Consider the following 14,377-nt stretch of genomic DNA (forward strand, 5'->3'; position numbering starts at 1 on the left):
TGACCATTTTACCATTCAGAGACATTTTGCTGAGAACGTGCTTCTTTCATCATTTCAGTATCTTCAGTCTCAGGCTGCCGCTCAGGTTCGCCCGCCATCACTACCTGTTGATGCTATGGGCTGGCACGCACTGGGCCAGCCCCCCTTCTTCCTGGCATCCAATCAGCGTGCACCTCATTAACATTATTTTAACTTCTATAGTGCTCAAAATGTTGCATGAAATCTCACGAGAGAAAGTTATCAGAAAATGGTCTAAACACAAACTTTCTTTTATTATTTTTTATTTTATTTTATTTTTTTTGGGTTTAATAAGTTTTTAGACAATTATTTAATAACAATTTGAGGCCAATGGAGACATGAAAAGACCAGGTGATGACACCTTTAATGTCCCACGGCGGCTCAGTAATTGCGGGGGGGAGGGGGGGCTCTGCCCGGGTCCCTCTGCATTCTTCAGCCGGCTCTGCTGACTGCCAGACCGTAACGTCCAGGTCGTGTCAGCTGGTACTTCTCCGCGGTCTCTCTACAGGTCTGGGTCCAGATCGAGCCCCTCATGGCGGATCTGGATGCCATGAATCTGACGGCTGGTGCGTCTTCAGCGCAGCCGCTGTGTGAGGAGTGGAGGGACGGCGCGGAGGACTCCGTGTTCCACCTTGCACACATCTTCCTGGTCCTTGGCTTCATGGGCGGCAGCGGCTTCTATGGACGTGTCTACCTGTTCAGCTTCCTGACTCTGGGCTTCCTCTGCTCCTCGGTGTGGACATGGTCGGACCCCTGCACCACGGACTCGTTCCTGTGGAGCCTTGCGCTTTTCGGGGTGTGTTTGGGTCAAACTGGGTATGTTGCCTTCAGGCTGAGGAGTCTTTCCATGGACAAAGATTTGCAGGATCTTTACAACCGCCTGTTTAAAAAAGTCGGAGTCTCGCTGGCACATTTTGGGAAGATCGCAGCGTGCAGAGATGGAGACGTCCATGTGTTGGAGGAGGAGCACTGCTTTGCTGTGGAAGGAAAAACGGCCATTGACAAGCTGTCCGTGCTGCTGTCTGGCAGGTGATTGCAGGTCCACACTCATACTGTCTGCTTAGAAACACACGACCTTCCCAACAGGAAATAAACAACACATTGGGGGTGAAACACACATTTTTCTAATTTGTGGAAAAATAATCTGATCATCTTCATAGCCATCAATCTGATTTCAGCACATCTGTAAAAAGTTGGAAGAGGGGGAACAAAAGACTGAAAAAGTAACTAGTACAAATACAAAACATCTGGAGGAGCATTTGACATCTAATTAGGTAAACTGGTAACATGTCAGCAACAGGAAAAGGAGCATTTAGAAGAGGCAGAGTCTCTCAGATGGAAAGATGGACAGCTTCACCAATCTGAGACAAACTGAGTTTAATAAAAGTGGAATGATATTGGAAAAGTGTCCCTTCTCATAAAATTGCAAAGACTTTGAAGATCCCTTCATCTACAGTGTTTATTATCATCATAAGGTTCAAGGAATCCCTGTGTGCCTGGGACAAGGTTAAAGATCAAAGTGCATGCTGGTGATCTTGGGTTCGTTGAACAAGACTGGAATAAAACCAGACATTATTGTACTGGAAACCAGTGCATGGACCCAGGAAGCTTCCAGAAACCAGTGTGAACCCAGTTCATGCAGGTTAAAGCTCCATCATATGTGAAGAGGATCCAGAAACACCCTATCTCTAAGGGAGAGCCCGGCCACCCTGCGGAGGAAACTCATTTCAGCCGCCTGTATACGAGATCTCCTTCTTTCGGTCACGACCCACAGCTCATGACCATAGGTGAGGGTAGGAACGTAGATCGACTGGTAAATCGAGAGCTTCGCCTTCTGGCTCAGCTCCTTCTTCACCACGACAGACCGGCGCAGAGTCCGCATTACTGCAGACGCTGCACCGATCCGTCTGTCGAACTAGCGCTCCATCCTTCCCCCACTCGTGAATGAGACCGCAAATTGCTCAAGTGAGAGCTGGAGATCACGACCAGATGAAGCCAACAGGACCACATCATCTGCAAAAAGCAGGGACCCAATCCTGAGGCCACCAAGCCGGATCCCCTCAACACCTCGGCTACACCTAGAAATTCTGTCCATATAAGTTAAGAACAGAATCGGTGATAAAGGGCAGCCTTGGTGGAGTCCAACCCTCACCGGAAACTAATCCGACTTACTACCAGCCATTTACTCAAAACATTTATTCTGTTTATTTTGTTTAAATCCATTCTAGTTTGCACCGTCTGTTGGCAGCAAATTGTAGTACAAACTCTTCTCATATAGATATTACCTCACATTAGGTCTTTTTTTTCTGAGGATTTCATGCCGGTTCGGAAGGTGTGCTGCAAGAAAGATTTTTCTGCATATTTTTGCTCTTTCAAGACTTGTTATGATGAGTCTCCATGGCAACGAAAGACTTGTTTACAATCGGGATCAACTGATTAAACTCTCCCAAATCAGGATTATCAGCAAAACAACACATCAAATCCTGATGGAGTTGAAAAGAAAGAGAAGAGGATGCAGAGCGGGAGTGAGACAGAGGAGAAAGCGATGGAGATTTAAACCATTTCTCCCGACCGTCTTAATGGGTATGTGTGTGTGGTCTGGAATGAAGAAGATCAGGTTCAGTTCACCCCCTACCTCCAGCCCAACAGACCACACACCCTCCATAAGCCCACTGCTTTCCTGTCACGCCTTCAATCTGTCACCCTGCAGCTCAGTCAACGGACAGCTCAGAAAACGTAGAGTTGGCGTACCACCCCCCCACTTCACCGCTCCAGGAGGAGATCCAGCTTTCTGATTTATACCAGCAGCAGCAGCGGCTGGTAAAATGTTCAGAGTTCTAACCTGTGATATCAGTCAGCAGTGACGAGGCATGGCGAGGTGTCGGCTGCTAACGCATGTTAACTGTCTGGTAATCCGTCCCTCATCTGTCTCTCCTGCACACACGCAGAGTCAAAGCGCATGTTTTAGGCAGCCTCTGTTCCTGCAGCAAACTTTTATTCCGGATTAAACAGACACACTTTTACCAGGCGTGTCGTCCACCAAGACATCGGCTAGTTCTTACTGTGGACATGTTTACAAGTCAGTCCTTCTTTCTACGGGAATGCTTCTTTTTATCTTTTAAAAGGCAGGAATTCATGATTGGTTGAGAATTTTTTCTCCACACATTGCAAAAACACGTCAGCTGCACCAAAGTACCACATTTTAAAACACATTTTCCTCCTCATGCATTCGGTCGTAACAACACATGCAACAGCTTCACAAATATAAATTTATAGATTTACTTTGGTTGAGTTTCTAGTATTTGTTTTACAAATTATAATAAAAAAATATAATCGTTAGAGTACTCGATTCCAAAAGTACTCAATAGTTGCAGCTCTAGTTTCAAGTAGTGTCAGGACATTTATGTGTTTCATTAGGCAACATTTTTATAACAAACAACATCAAGATATGACTGTTTAAGGCTGAATTGGCAGTATTTGTTTTTGAAGTAAATTGTGGGAATCATTTGGAAGTTTGTGGCTGCTGTAACTGCAGCTGACCACTAGATGGCATTGGTTTGGTCTGTCTTCGAGGCTTCAAACATTTTTCAAACAGTTGGGTAGAAATCTGAAAAGTTTCATGAGGCGCCATGAGCACATCTCTAATATTACCCCCCATGCTGCAGAGACTAGGCGTAAGTGGAGCTCCATCTTCATTATTGTCAGGATGCTGTTGTCTGGTGCAGTTTATCTAAAGTTTAGGTGAACAAAATTGTTTCTGAGGGTTTGACTGTACAGCGGTTTGTCATCAGCATAAAGCTGCCAGGAGACATCTGTGAACTGCTAAAGGAAGCATGTGTATAATTACATCCCAGAGTCGTTCGCGCCGTGGCGGCAAAGTGTCACAAACAGTCCACGAGAGTTTTAATGCCTCTTTATTTCCCAGTAAAAGTTAAATCCGCTTTACGCAGATGGAAAATGACCATGTAAGTAGCTAATTCCTCCATCACATCCAAATGTTCATTCCATTCCAAGTTCATTCTGGTTGTTCTGCACATGCCCATCACCATGCTCTGCCTGGTCTTCTGCCACCCACCTGTGGTACTTTATATAATCAATTATTATATGATTATAATCACAATCACAGTGAAAATGGTTCTTATGTGGTTTTCAACATTGTAGCTGAAAAGATGGGAAGCAGAAAGACTTTGTTTTTGGAGACCTCAGTACATCACCTCAGATGTACTGAGGTCTCAGGTGAGGTCCCCCTCTTCCACACACACACACACACCCCACCCTTCCACCCCCCAGTGCTGATCTAAAGCAGAATTAAGTCACAGCGCAAAATTGTGTGTTTCATGTAAACCTGAATTGGGAAGGATTTTTCCATGTAAACGCGAAAGAGAGTACTTTAACATGGAATTATTTAATTCTGAAAAGTGAATTCCTAATTAAAAAGATCATGTAACAGAAGTCACTGTCAGGTTTCCTTGAAGGCATTTCAGGACTTGTAACAATTAGGTTTTCCTTTTTACACTTTCTGCATGAAAACATCTTCAAAACATCTTGAAACCAACTTAACGTGATTGTCTTTGGAAAACAAGGAGCTGTTACTCCATTCCAGGTGGAGTGAATTTTGGTTAACTGGTGAACTGGGGTGGTAAACTGGTTCACACCAAACTGGTTTCTGTATAAAGTCCACCGAGGTGATGGTCACTTCGTAGACATAAACTGAAGTTTGGTAAATGTTTGTGTTTTACTTTTACATCCTCTTTCCTCCAGAGTCCGTGTGACTGTCAATGGGGAGTTCCTCCATTACATCTACCCTTTCCAATTTCTGGATTCACCTGAATGGGACTCTCTGAGGCCGTCAGAGGAGGGCGTCTTCCAGGTTTCTTTCAACACTTGGTCATCAGTTTCTAAACCTGTCAGCTCCTCTCTGCTTGCGAAAATAAAAACTTTTTCTCCATAGGTGACCCTGTGTGCCGACAAACCCTGTCGATACATAGCATGGAGAAGGAAGAAGCTCTTCCTGCTCTTTGCTAAGCATCGCTACATCGCCAGGATCTTTGCGCTGATTGTGCGCAATGATATTGCTGAGAAGTTGTTCTCGCTGAGTGAGCAGGCGTTGTCAGGACGCCGCTATGATCTACGCCTACCCAGCTGCTGCCACATGCCAGGGACAGAATTAAACCACTCACATGACATTCTGCAAGTGTCTGTGCAGGCTGGAAAGGGCTGAAGACGCACACAAACATGTCTTCAGCATACGGAGTAGATGTTATGTTGGTGGATGTTTAGTGAAAGAGATGTCAAACTCAAGGGGTGGAAACTTTCCAGTCCTAACATTAGTTGTGTTTTCCCTTCTAGTGGTTTTGGTTCACGTCTGATTATTTTGTGCTATAGACAACAATATCATGTTATTATTTATACAAGGATAAATATGTGACAGTAAAGATAGAAATTCTTTCTGTCAGATTTTTCTTTAAGAGGATCATGAACGCTTTTATGTTTTTTGCTTAGATTTTTGAGTGTGTGACATCAACTGCCTCCAGTTGGTCCAAAACTCAGATGCACATGTTGTAACAGGCACATGTAAACCTGAGCACATCCTTGTTTCGCTCCTCATCAAGATGAAGATTGATTTAAATCAGTCATGTTTTATGTCTTTACACTTCACATGGTCCTCTGTCCAAACACTCCAGGTTGAGCCCCCAGAGACGTCGTTCTTGTGCGGTTATTGCCTCCAAACTCTGGAACAACACCCCGCCACTTTTACAAAGTTTGTTGAAGACACACTTTATTCTTTCTCCCTTCCTTATAGTTGACCTTGTTTCTATTTCCAGTCTTTATGTTTATGCTCTGAGTGTTTTTAAATTGTGCGATGACCTGGCCAACATTTCTTTTTTAAATAGGCTTTATAAATAAAGTTGTTTTGCCAAAGTTACAGAACTGTACAGATTTTATTCTTTGACTTTTGAATTGAATGACTGAATTGATTGAATTGAATGATTCTATTCTGGATTGCGCGTCTAATTTTATTTAAAGTACAAACTCTTCTCATATAGATATTACCTCAAATTAGGTCTTTTTTTCTGAGGATTTCATGCCGGTTCGGAGGGTGTGCTGCAAGGAAGATTTTTCTGCATATTTTTGGCTCTTTCAAGGCTTGTTATTATGAGTCTCCATGGCAACGAAAGACTTGTTTACAATCGGGATCAACTGATTAACCTCTCCCAAATCAGGATTATCAGCGAAACAACACATCAAATCCCGATGGAGTTGAAAAGAAAGAGAAGAGGATGCAGAGCGGGAGTGAGACAGAGGAGAAAGCGATGGAGATTTAAACCATTTCTCCCGACCGTCGTCATGGGTAATGTGAGATCGCTAGCTAACAAAACGGACGAGCTGGAGATGCTAACAAGGTCTCAGAAAGAATACAGAGAGTGCAGTATGATGTGCTTCACCGAGACATGGCTGCATGAACACATCCCTGACTGTAATGTGTCTGTACCGGGCTTTAAAACGGTCCGTGCAGACCGCAGTAGACAACACAGCGGAAAGCTAAAGGGTGGTGGAATTGCAGTGCTGGTTAACCAGCGTTGGTGTCATCCTGGACATGTTACTGTCAAGGAGAAGATATGCACAAGGGACATGGAACTGTTAGCTGTGAGCTTCCGTCCATTTTATTTACCCAGAGAGTTTACCTGTGTTATTCTGGTAGCGGTTTATATAATACCTGGTACCGCACCAGACACAGCCTGTGACGTCATCAGCTCCGTCGTTGCTCGGCTACAAACACAGCATCCAAACTCATTCATGGCGATCTCCGGAGACTTCAACAACGTCTCCCTCTCTGCAACTCTACCAACATTCCAGCAGTTTGTCAGCTGCTCCACCAGAGGAAATAAGATGTTGGCCTGGGCTGGGTACCTGGGTTGCTGTTGTGTGGGCTGCGTGGGGGGGCCACGTGGGGAGGGGTTGTTGGGGGGAGGGTCTACGGACGTGTCCTTGTCCTTGGGGATCCCGCCCCTGGTATCGTGGTGGCGCCGGCCCGCGATGGTTTTGCTCTGGGTGGGCGGGGCCCGCTGGGTCTTGGCCGGGGCTCTGCCGGGGGGGACGGGTGGTCCTGGGGCCTGTGGGCTGCCGGCTCTCTGTGCGGCCCGCGCTTCAGCACCCGGCGCCCGCCGGGCCGGCGTGCCGTCGCCCTGTGCTACCCGGTGCCCCTGCCTCGTGGCGCCGGGTGGCGCCTGCCTGGAGGCTTCCACTGCTCTGGGCTCGGGGGACGGAGGCTCTCTCTGCTTTGCCTGCCCGGGCTCTGTGCGCGGTGGGCTTGCCGGGCCCTGGGGGCCTTGGCTTCCTCCCCTACACCTCGGGTCGTGGTCATGCTCCCCTACAAGCACTCAGCTGATCTTTGATTGCATGATCACTGGTTGAACACTCACACGTGCACGCCCACATGCGCTCATCTTCCCATCTGCTTCCTACTAAATGTTGCTGATGACTCTCTGTAGGTGTGTTTAATAACGGTTGGTATTTTAATTGTTATTTTATTCATTCATTTACTTTTTTTTACTTTTATTTTTCATTTTTTTGTCTGTTTTTGAATATTGTCACTATCCTACTTATGTCTTGTTGTATTTTTTCACTACTTTATATTGTTTTGCAAATACTGTAACTTTAGCAGCTTAGACACGCCTTTCTTTTCTCTCTCTCTTTTTCCTCCTTTCATTTCCTCTTTTTTCCTCTTTCCCTGCCAGGTCCAGCTCGGCCATATCAAGACTGACGATGATTGCAAAATGATAAAAGGAAAAAAAATAAATAAAATAAATAAATAAATAAAATAAAATAAAATAATTATCATAATAATAAAAATATTCAGATTATCAAGGGCAGCTATTTACATGAGATGTCTCCCTTGACAGAGCAAATCTGTCTGGCAAAAATATGGCACGCAGATTGTTCTGTATGCTGAGATGCTGAACAGGACAGGTTAAAAAAAAAAAAAAAAAAAGAAAATAAGATGTTGGACTTATTTTATGCAAATATGAATAATGGATACAGTTGTTCTGCCCTGCCTCCTTTAGGAAGATCTGACCATAATCTGGTTCTTCTCACCTCCACCTACAAGCCCATCGTTCAGCAGCAACCAGTCATCACAAAGACTATCAAAATCTGGTCTGCTGAAGCTGAAGATGCTCTTAGAGGAGTCCCAGTGCTGTGGAAAACCTCCTGCCTTGTTCCAGTGCCTAAAAAAACACAACCAGCTGAACCAAGTGACTACAGACCAGTTGTCCTGACATCTCACATCATGAAAGTCCTGGAGAGACTCTTACTGGCTCACCGCAACAAGCAAGTAAACACCTTTCAGGACCCATTCCAGTTTGCATATCGTAATGGACTTGGGGTTGAAGATGCCATCATATACCTGCTCCAGAGAGCACACTCTCATCTGGACCATTCAGGCAGCACTCTGAGGGTCATGTTCTTTCATTTCTCAGTGCTTTTAATACCATTCAGCCTGCTTTGTTATGTGAGAAGCTCCATAAATTCCAGGTGGATACCTCCACAACCACCTGGATCTATGACTACCTCACAAACAGACCCCAGTTTGTGAGACTGAAAGGTTGTGTGTCTGAGATGGAGGTCAGCAGCACTGGTGCACCACAAGGAACTGTACTCTGGCCATTCCTCTTCACTCTGTACACCTCAGACTTCCAGTACAACTCTGAGTCCTGTCATCTGCAGAAATACTCTGATGACTCTGCAGTTGTGGGGTGTATCAGGGATGGACAAGAAGCAGAGTACAGAGAACTGGTCAGTCACTTTGTTAAATGGTGCGGTGACAATCATCTCATATTAAATAGCAGCAAAACAAAAGAGATGATTGTTGACTTCAGGAGGAACAAGAATAAACAAAGCACTGTTTCCATCCTGGGAGAGGAGGTGGAGGTGGTGGAGGAATACAAGTATCTTGGAGTTCAGCTGGACAACAAACTGGACTGGAAATGCAACACTGACTACATCTACAAGAAAGGTCAGAGCAGACTGTACTTCTTAAGGAAGCTGAGATGGTTTAACGTCTGCACCAAGATGTTGCATATCTTCTATAAGTCTGTTGTGGAGAGTGCAGTCAGCTTTGCAGCATCTGCTGGAGTAGTAGCATCAGAACCAGAGACTTGAAGAGAATCAACAAACTGATCCAGAAAGCTGCTTCTGTGCTTGGAGTAACTCTGGAGCCGCTGGAGCTGATTGTCCAAAGAAGAATGCTGCACAAGCTGATGAAGATGATGGAGGATTCTTCACACCCTCTCCACAACACAGTGATGAAACAACAAAGTGTGTTCAGTGAGAGGCTTCTTCAGGTCCGATGTAAGACTGAAAGATACAGAAGATCATTCCTGCCAGCAGCCATCAGCCTCCAGAACAAGACCTCCTCTAGTTATTATTATTATATACTACAATATTTCCCTTTGGGGATTAATAAAGTATTTTTCATTCATTTAATTGAAAACGTCTTGGTTCAGCATTCGACGTCACGTCCCTGCACATTTGGGTCCACACTTCCACCTCATCGTTACACTGACAACTGATTGGACGTTGTTGTCTGTTGTTGTTGTTTTCTTGCATCCAGGTTGTGTCAGATAGTCAGAGTTCGCATCAGCGAGAGGTTTAACCAATCAGGACAAACTTCCAATGACAAAAGATGCCGCTCCACGAGCTGCAGTCGATTGGCTCCACCATGTTTTCTTGTCATGTGAGCACATTTTCTGGCGCAACACAGGCAGAACGTCAGACTACATTTTTAAGCAGCACCCCGAACTCCAGGACTACAGTGGCTTGCTTCCAGACAGGCTGAGCTGCATTCAGCCGCAGTTGAACGACTCAGTATCTTTCATTATTTTGGTTTTATTTGTGTTTTGCAACTTGTACATGTGTCAGCACTTCTACTTCATATTTTAAAAAGTTTGTATCAAATTTGTGTTTTAGGAAAATAAATTAGTCTTCAAAATGTAAATGAATTTTATTTGTTGTGAAATTTGTTAAAGTGTCTTTTGAAATGGAGGTCAGCCAGCATGTGACAGCCTTGTGGAACTGGGAGAGTGTGTGTGTGTGTGTGCAGCTCTTTCCGTACACACCAACATGTTCTGGCTGATTTTATCTGACTTCTCAAACTAGTAAATTTGCTAAATGAATTTGCTTTCTGTTATTTGCAGATCAGCTGTTTCTGAAATGCTGTGAAGTGTCTCAAATCTCCTTGCTTCCTCATTCTGATGCTCAGTGCGAACTTCCGCAGGTTGTCTTCATCGTGTCTGCATGGCTGCGCCTGTCTGGTTGCTGCGACGTGATTGGCTGGTCAGATATCTGTGTTAACAGGAAGTTGAGCAGCTGACAAATGTAGATCAGAACTTTAAACCATTTTTCTTCTGAAGAAAAATGAAACTTTCCCCCCACACAGCAGAGGCAGATGGCTGCCTGTCCTGAGCCGGGTTCTGCCGGAGGTTTCCTTCCTGTTAAAAGGGAGTTTTTTCCTTCCCACTGTCGCCAGTGTGCTTGCTCAGGATGGGAGATTGAGTTGGACTCAACTCAATCTGTTGGTTTCCTTATATAGGCTGTTATGAATTGGCCTTCATTATGTTTTCCCCTCTGTCTGTAAAGCGTCTTGAGATGGCATTGCCGTGATTTGACGCTATATAAATAAAGTTGAATTGAATTGAGTTGAAACCTTGAGACTGAGGATGACTTTTTGTTGTGTTGCTCCTGCTGAACCACTTTCAGAATGTGAAGCAGGTCAGTCGGAGAAATGAGGCGACCGCCAACTGTTACTTCCCAGCCTGTCATCCTTCCTGAGCAGGCTGTCTCCCTCTGTTGGAGCATCGAGTTGCCTCTCGTGCCTGTTTTCCCATTTTAGTCCGTCCCTGTCAGCTGTGTGGAATGTGAAGCCCACATTGTGCAGACCCCCTTCAGAGAGTCCAGCCTGCAGACAGCACAGGAATTACTCCTTCTCTCCTCATCAGACTTCCACCAGCTGCTGCTCAGACGGTAAGATGTGCCGTTTCTTCCTGCACTTTGAAAGTTGTCGCTGTGGGAAATCAGCGGTTAGCGTAACCAGTGATTTCCCACAGCTCATGCTGAGCGACTGCCTCCAGATCTATTTTTACGCGTGAAGCTTAGCAGCAGAGGAGCTCGGAGAGGAAAACCAGCAGGCTCTTGTTACAGCAGATCAAGCTCCAGTTTCAGCCAAACCTTCCTGTCCAGTGTGCAGATCTGATCTGATCTGAACTCTGGATGTTGATTTGGATCTGAATCTGGATCAGGTTAGATGGAAAAGAAAAAAACTGTCTGAAAGAAACAAGACAAGTTGTTGAAGTTCATGTCTGGACTTCAGCTGCAGCAACGTCCTCCATCAGCACCGCCGGCAGTCAGAAGGACTGGAGTCCTTCGGGATCACAGACTTATCAAACGGATTCAATCTGCTGATTCAGACCAAATAAAAATGGAATTTTGTTTTGGTTTCAGTCAGGGTGATGCAGTTCAAACATACAAAGTCAACAGGAAGTGATTCCTCCTGCTCTTTTTTTCTCTCTTCAGTTGACACCGTTGCAGGATGTCCTCCGGCCCCGGTCTACCCTCCACCGCCTACACCGCCCTGCTTGCTGCCCCGACTTCAGGGCTGCCGTCCATGGAGGCCAATGTGACCTCTTGCCAGGAATGGGAGCAGGCCCATCACCTCCTTTTCCATCTGGGGAACCTGTCCCTGCTGCTGGGCTTGCTCATCCCCACCACTCTGGGTCTGCACATGATCCTGCTGCGGCTCCTCCTGATGACAGGTCGGTCCATGGCGCCCCCTGCTGATGGCATTCCTAAGATAAAAGCAGAGCTAGTTTTTATTTTTATCTTAATCAGAGATGTCTTTCCCGCCGCTGCATGAGCTGGACGAGGGTCTAGTTCTGCTTTCACTGATCCTCATCAGAGCTTTCAGTGTCAGACGGGATGGAAAAAGTACTTCCAGCGTGTTTATCTTCTTCTTGGATGGAGAGTGGAAACAGGAAACACCAGGAATGATGGGAAATGTGGTTGTAATTCATTTATTTATACTGTGCTTTGGCAAAGAGAGTGTGAGTCTCAGAGGAATAAGGCTTCATCCTGTTTTCAGCTTCCTCTCCTGCTGCTGATTTCAACTTTATTTTTCTCTGAACTAACCCTAACTGAATATTTATAGTAGCTCACATGTTCTGCTGATGTGTTCACGGGTGGGATGTAAAGTATGGATGATGATCCATAACTCAGCAGAACATGTTGGAGAAAGGGGAAAGAGATGGGGAGCATTTCTGACTTTCTCCAAATAAATCAAGTCTTGATGGTGAAAAGTCGCTCAGCCCAGTCCAGTGGGTTAACCGGGGTCGAGGTCAGTGTGCTAGATCCAGGTATTCTTTGGTGTCAAGAAACCCTGAAAAACAGCTGTAATGACTAGACTTCTACTGGCAGCAGCTTCAGGAACAGTGTTGATTATTTTTCAAGTTTTTACAATGACAATAAAACGATTGCAGTGAAATTTTCTCTCTCCATCTTCACCTCCAACAGGATGCAGTCTCTTCATCGCCTGGGCAACTCTGTACCGGTGCAACCTGGATGTCATGGTGTGGAATGTGGTCTTCCTGGTGGTCAACTTCATGCACTTGTTTTTCCTTCTGTACAAGCGAAGGCCGGTGAGTTGAGCACCTGAAGGTGGCTGCAGTATTCCCACACCTGTCCGCTAGAGAGCAGCTGTCTTCCTGCTGCTGTTTGTAGTGATGAAATGCAGCTTTTAAAAATCTGAGGGTGGCATGGGGAAGGAGCCTTCACCAGTTAGACAGAATCAGGACTCCCATTTTCACCTCCAGCGTCATAGCAGCTCACTTCCTAGGTTGGTCTTTATCCAGCTAAATGAAAGCTGTGGCTGTGCTCTGGCAGATCAAGATCGACAGGGACCTGCGCTCTGTCTACAAGCGGATGTTTGAGCCTCTCCGTGTGCGGGAAGCGTTGTTTCAGAGACTAACGGGACAGTTCTGCACCATCCAGACTCTGAAGAAAGGCCAGGCCTATGCTGCTGAGGGCAAGACGTCTGTGGACGAACGCCTCAGCATTCTGCTTAAAGGAAAGTATGTTGGTTTGATGGGAAACTGACGGCTTCCTGGACAGTGAACATTTCACCTCCAGGGAAAACGATGACTGTCTGCCGGTCACTATCCTGTTTCAGTAGCAGACACCAGTTTCCAGCTTGCTTTCTTTGTGACAGGATGAAGGTGTCCTACCGAGGTCACTTCCTCCACAACATCCACACCGACTCGTTCATCGACTCGCCGGAGTTTAGGTCCACCCAGATGCACAGAGGAGAGAAGTTCCAGGTACCCTCCACTCTTCAGAGGCGGTGTGGTGTGAGGAACAGAAACAGGTGAAAATGAAATACCTGCTGTGTCTGACTGACAGGTGAGCATTGTGGCAGAGGAGAACTGCAAGTTTCTGTGCTGGTCTCGGGAGAGGCTCACTTACTTCCTGGAATCAGACACGTTTCTCAACGAGGTGTTCAGGTACCTTATCGGTAAAGACATCACCAACAAGCTGTACTCTCTGAACGACCCCACGCTCAGCGATAAGGTGGGTCCAACGTGGCTATTAACCACGGTGACCGTTGCAACTTTCTGGCTATGCTGATGTCACTGAGGATGATGTGTCGCAGGCGGTGAAGAAGATGGACCGTCAGCCCAGTCTGTGCTCCCAGCTGTCCATGATGCAGATGAGGAACAGCATGGCCAGCACCAGTGACACAGATGACGTCCTGAACCAGATCCTTCGAGGAGGATCTGCTGGATCATGTCTCCGTAAGTCCCACTGTTTCCCAGTGTCTCCATGCACTGGAAACCTTCTGAAGACAGGAAATGACAGCCAGTCATTGCACTTGAGTTCATTGAGTTCTTCAAGTCTGTGGAGATCATTTAGGAGAGTTGGCTAAACGTTTTAACCTAGCTTTCTCTCTTCAAACATTAGCTTACCCTTTAGGGTATCCAAAGCTGGTCAACAGGGGCTGCAGACATCAGCTGAAGCACACCTGGATCATATTAATGGATCAACATGAATGACAAAACTTGACAATAAGCTGTTCAGGAGAGCTGTTTAATTTAAATAAGGTGAATCAAATCAGGACCAGAGCAGACCACTCCTGCTTTAGCTGGTCTACGGAGGTTTTCCAGCGTTTCTATCCGTCCAGGAGGTTTACAATCCAGATGCAGTGTTTATTCAGAGACTCTAGATGGTAAATCCACCATTATTTATCACATCTTCATCACCATCACTACCATGTTGCTAAGAGACCTCTATTTTCACCTGGACATGATGATGA

The 14,377-nt window shown here is 45.7% G+C and overlaps 2 protein-coding genes across 4 annotated transcripts in view; both read left to right on the forward strand.

Annotated features, from left to right (window-relative positions):
* The first annotated feature begins 416 nt into the window (after nt 1–416).
* popdc3 (popeye domain cAMP effector 3) lies at nt 417–5,938 on the forward strand. Its single transcript, XM_079240020.1, has 3 exons — nt 417–1,047; nt 4,780–4,888; nt 4,970–5,938. Exons 1-3 carry the CDS (start codon nt 551–553, stop codon nt 5,237–5,239), a joined length of 876 nt encoding a protein of 291 aa, XP_079096146.1. The 5' UTR covers nt 417–550; the 3' UTR covers nt 5,240–5,938.
* A 4,945-nt stretch (nt 5,939–10,883) lies between these two features.
* popdc1 (popeye domain cAMP effector 1) overlaps nt 10,884–14,377 on the forward strand; it is an 85,108-nt gene continuing 81,614 nt past the window's right edge. For all 3 annotated transcript variants that reach the window (XM_079240879.1, XM_079240881.1, XM_079240880.1), the window contains exons 1-7: nt 10,884–11,040; nt 11,590–11,828; nt 12,583–12,707; nt 12,952–13,139; nt 13,277–13,385; nt 13,468–13,635; nt 13,718–13,859. In XM_079240879.1, coding sequence (XP_079097005.1) covers nt 11,606–11,828; nt 12,583–12,707; nt 12,952–13,139; nt 13,277–13,385; nt 13,468–13,635; nt 13,718–13,859 — 955 coding nt within the window. In that variant the 5' untranslated portion in view covers nt 10,884–11,040; nt 11,590–11,605. The remainder of the gene's footprint in view (nt 11,041–11,589; nt 11,829–12,582; nt 12,708–12,951; nt 13,140–13,276; nt 13,386–13,467; nt 13,636–13,717; nt 13,860–14,377) is intronic.

Source organism: Telmatherina bonti, assembly GCF_933228915.1.
Source record: "Telmatherina bonti genome assembly, chromosome: 5".
Lineage (NCBI taxonomy): Eukaryota > Metazoa > Chordata > Actinopteri > Atheriniformes > Telmatherinidae > Telmatherina > Telmatherina bonti.

Excerpts from the sequence above, each read along its gene's own strand:
- popdc3 (XM_079240020.1), top strand. The coding sequence starts at position 551 with ATGGCGGATCTGGATGCCATGAATCTGACGGCTGGTGCGTCTTCAGCG. Across the intron at positions 1,048-4,779 it reads TCCGTGCTGCTGTCTGGCAG|AGTCCGTGTGACTGTCAATG; the intron begins GTGATTGCAGGT and ends TCTTTCCTCCAG. Across the intron at positions 4,889-4,969 it reads CAGAGGAGGGCGTCTTCCAG|GTGACCCTGTGTGCCGACAA; the intron begins GTTTCTTTCAAC and ends TTTTCTCCATAG.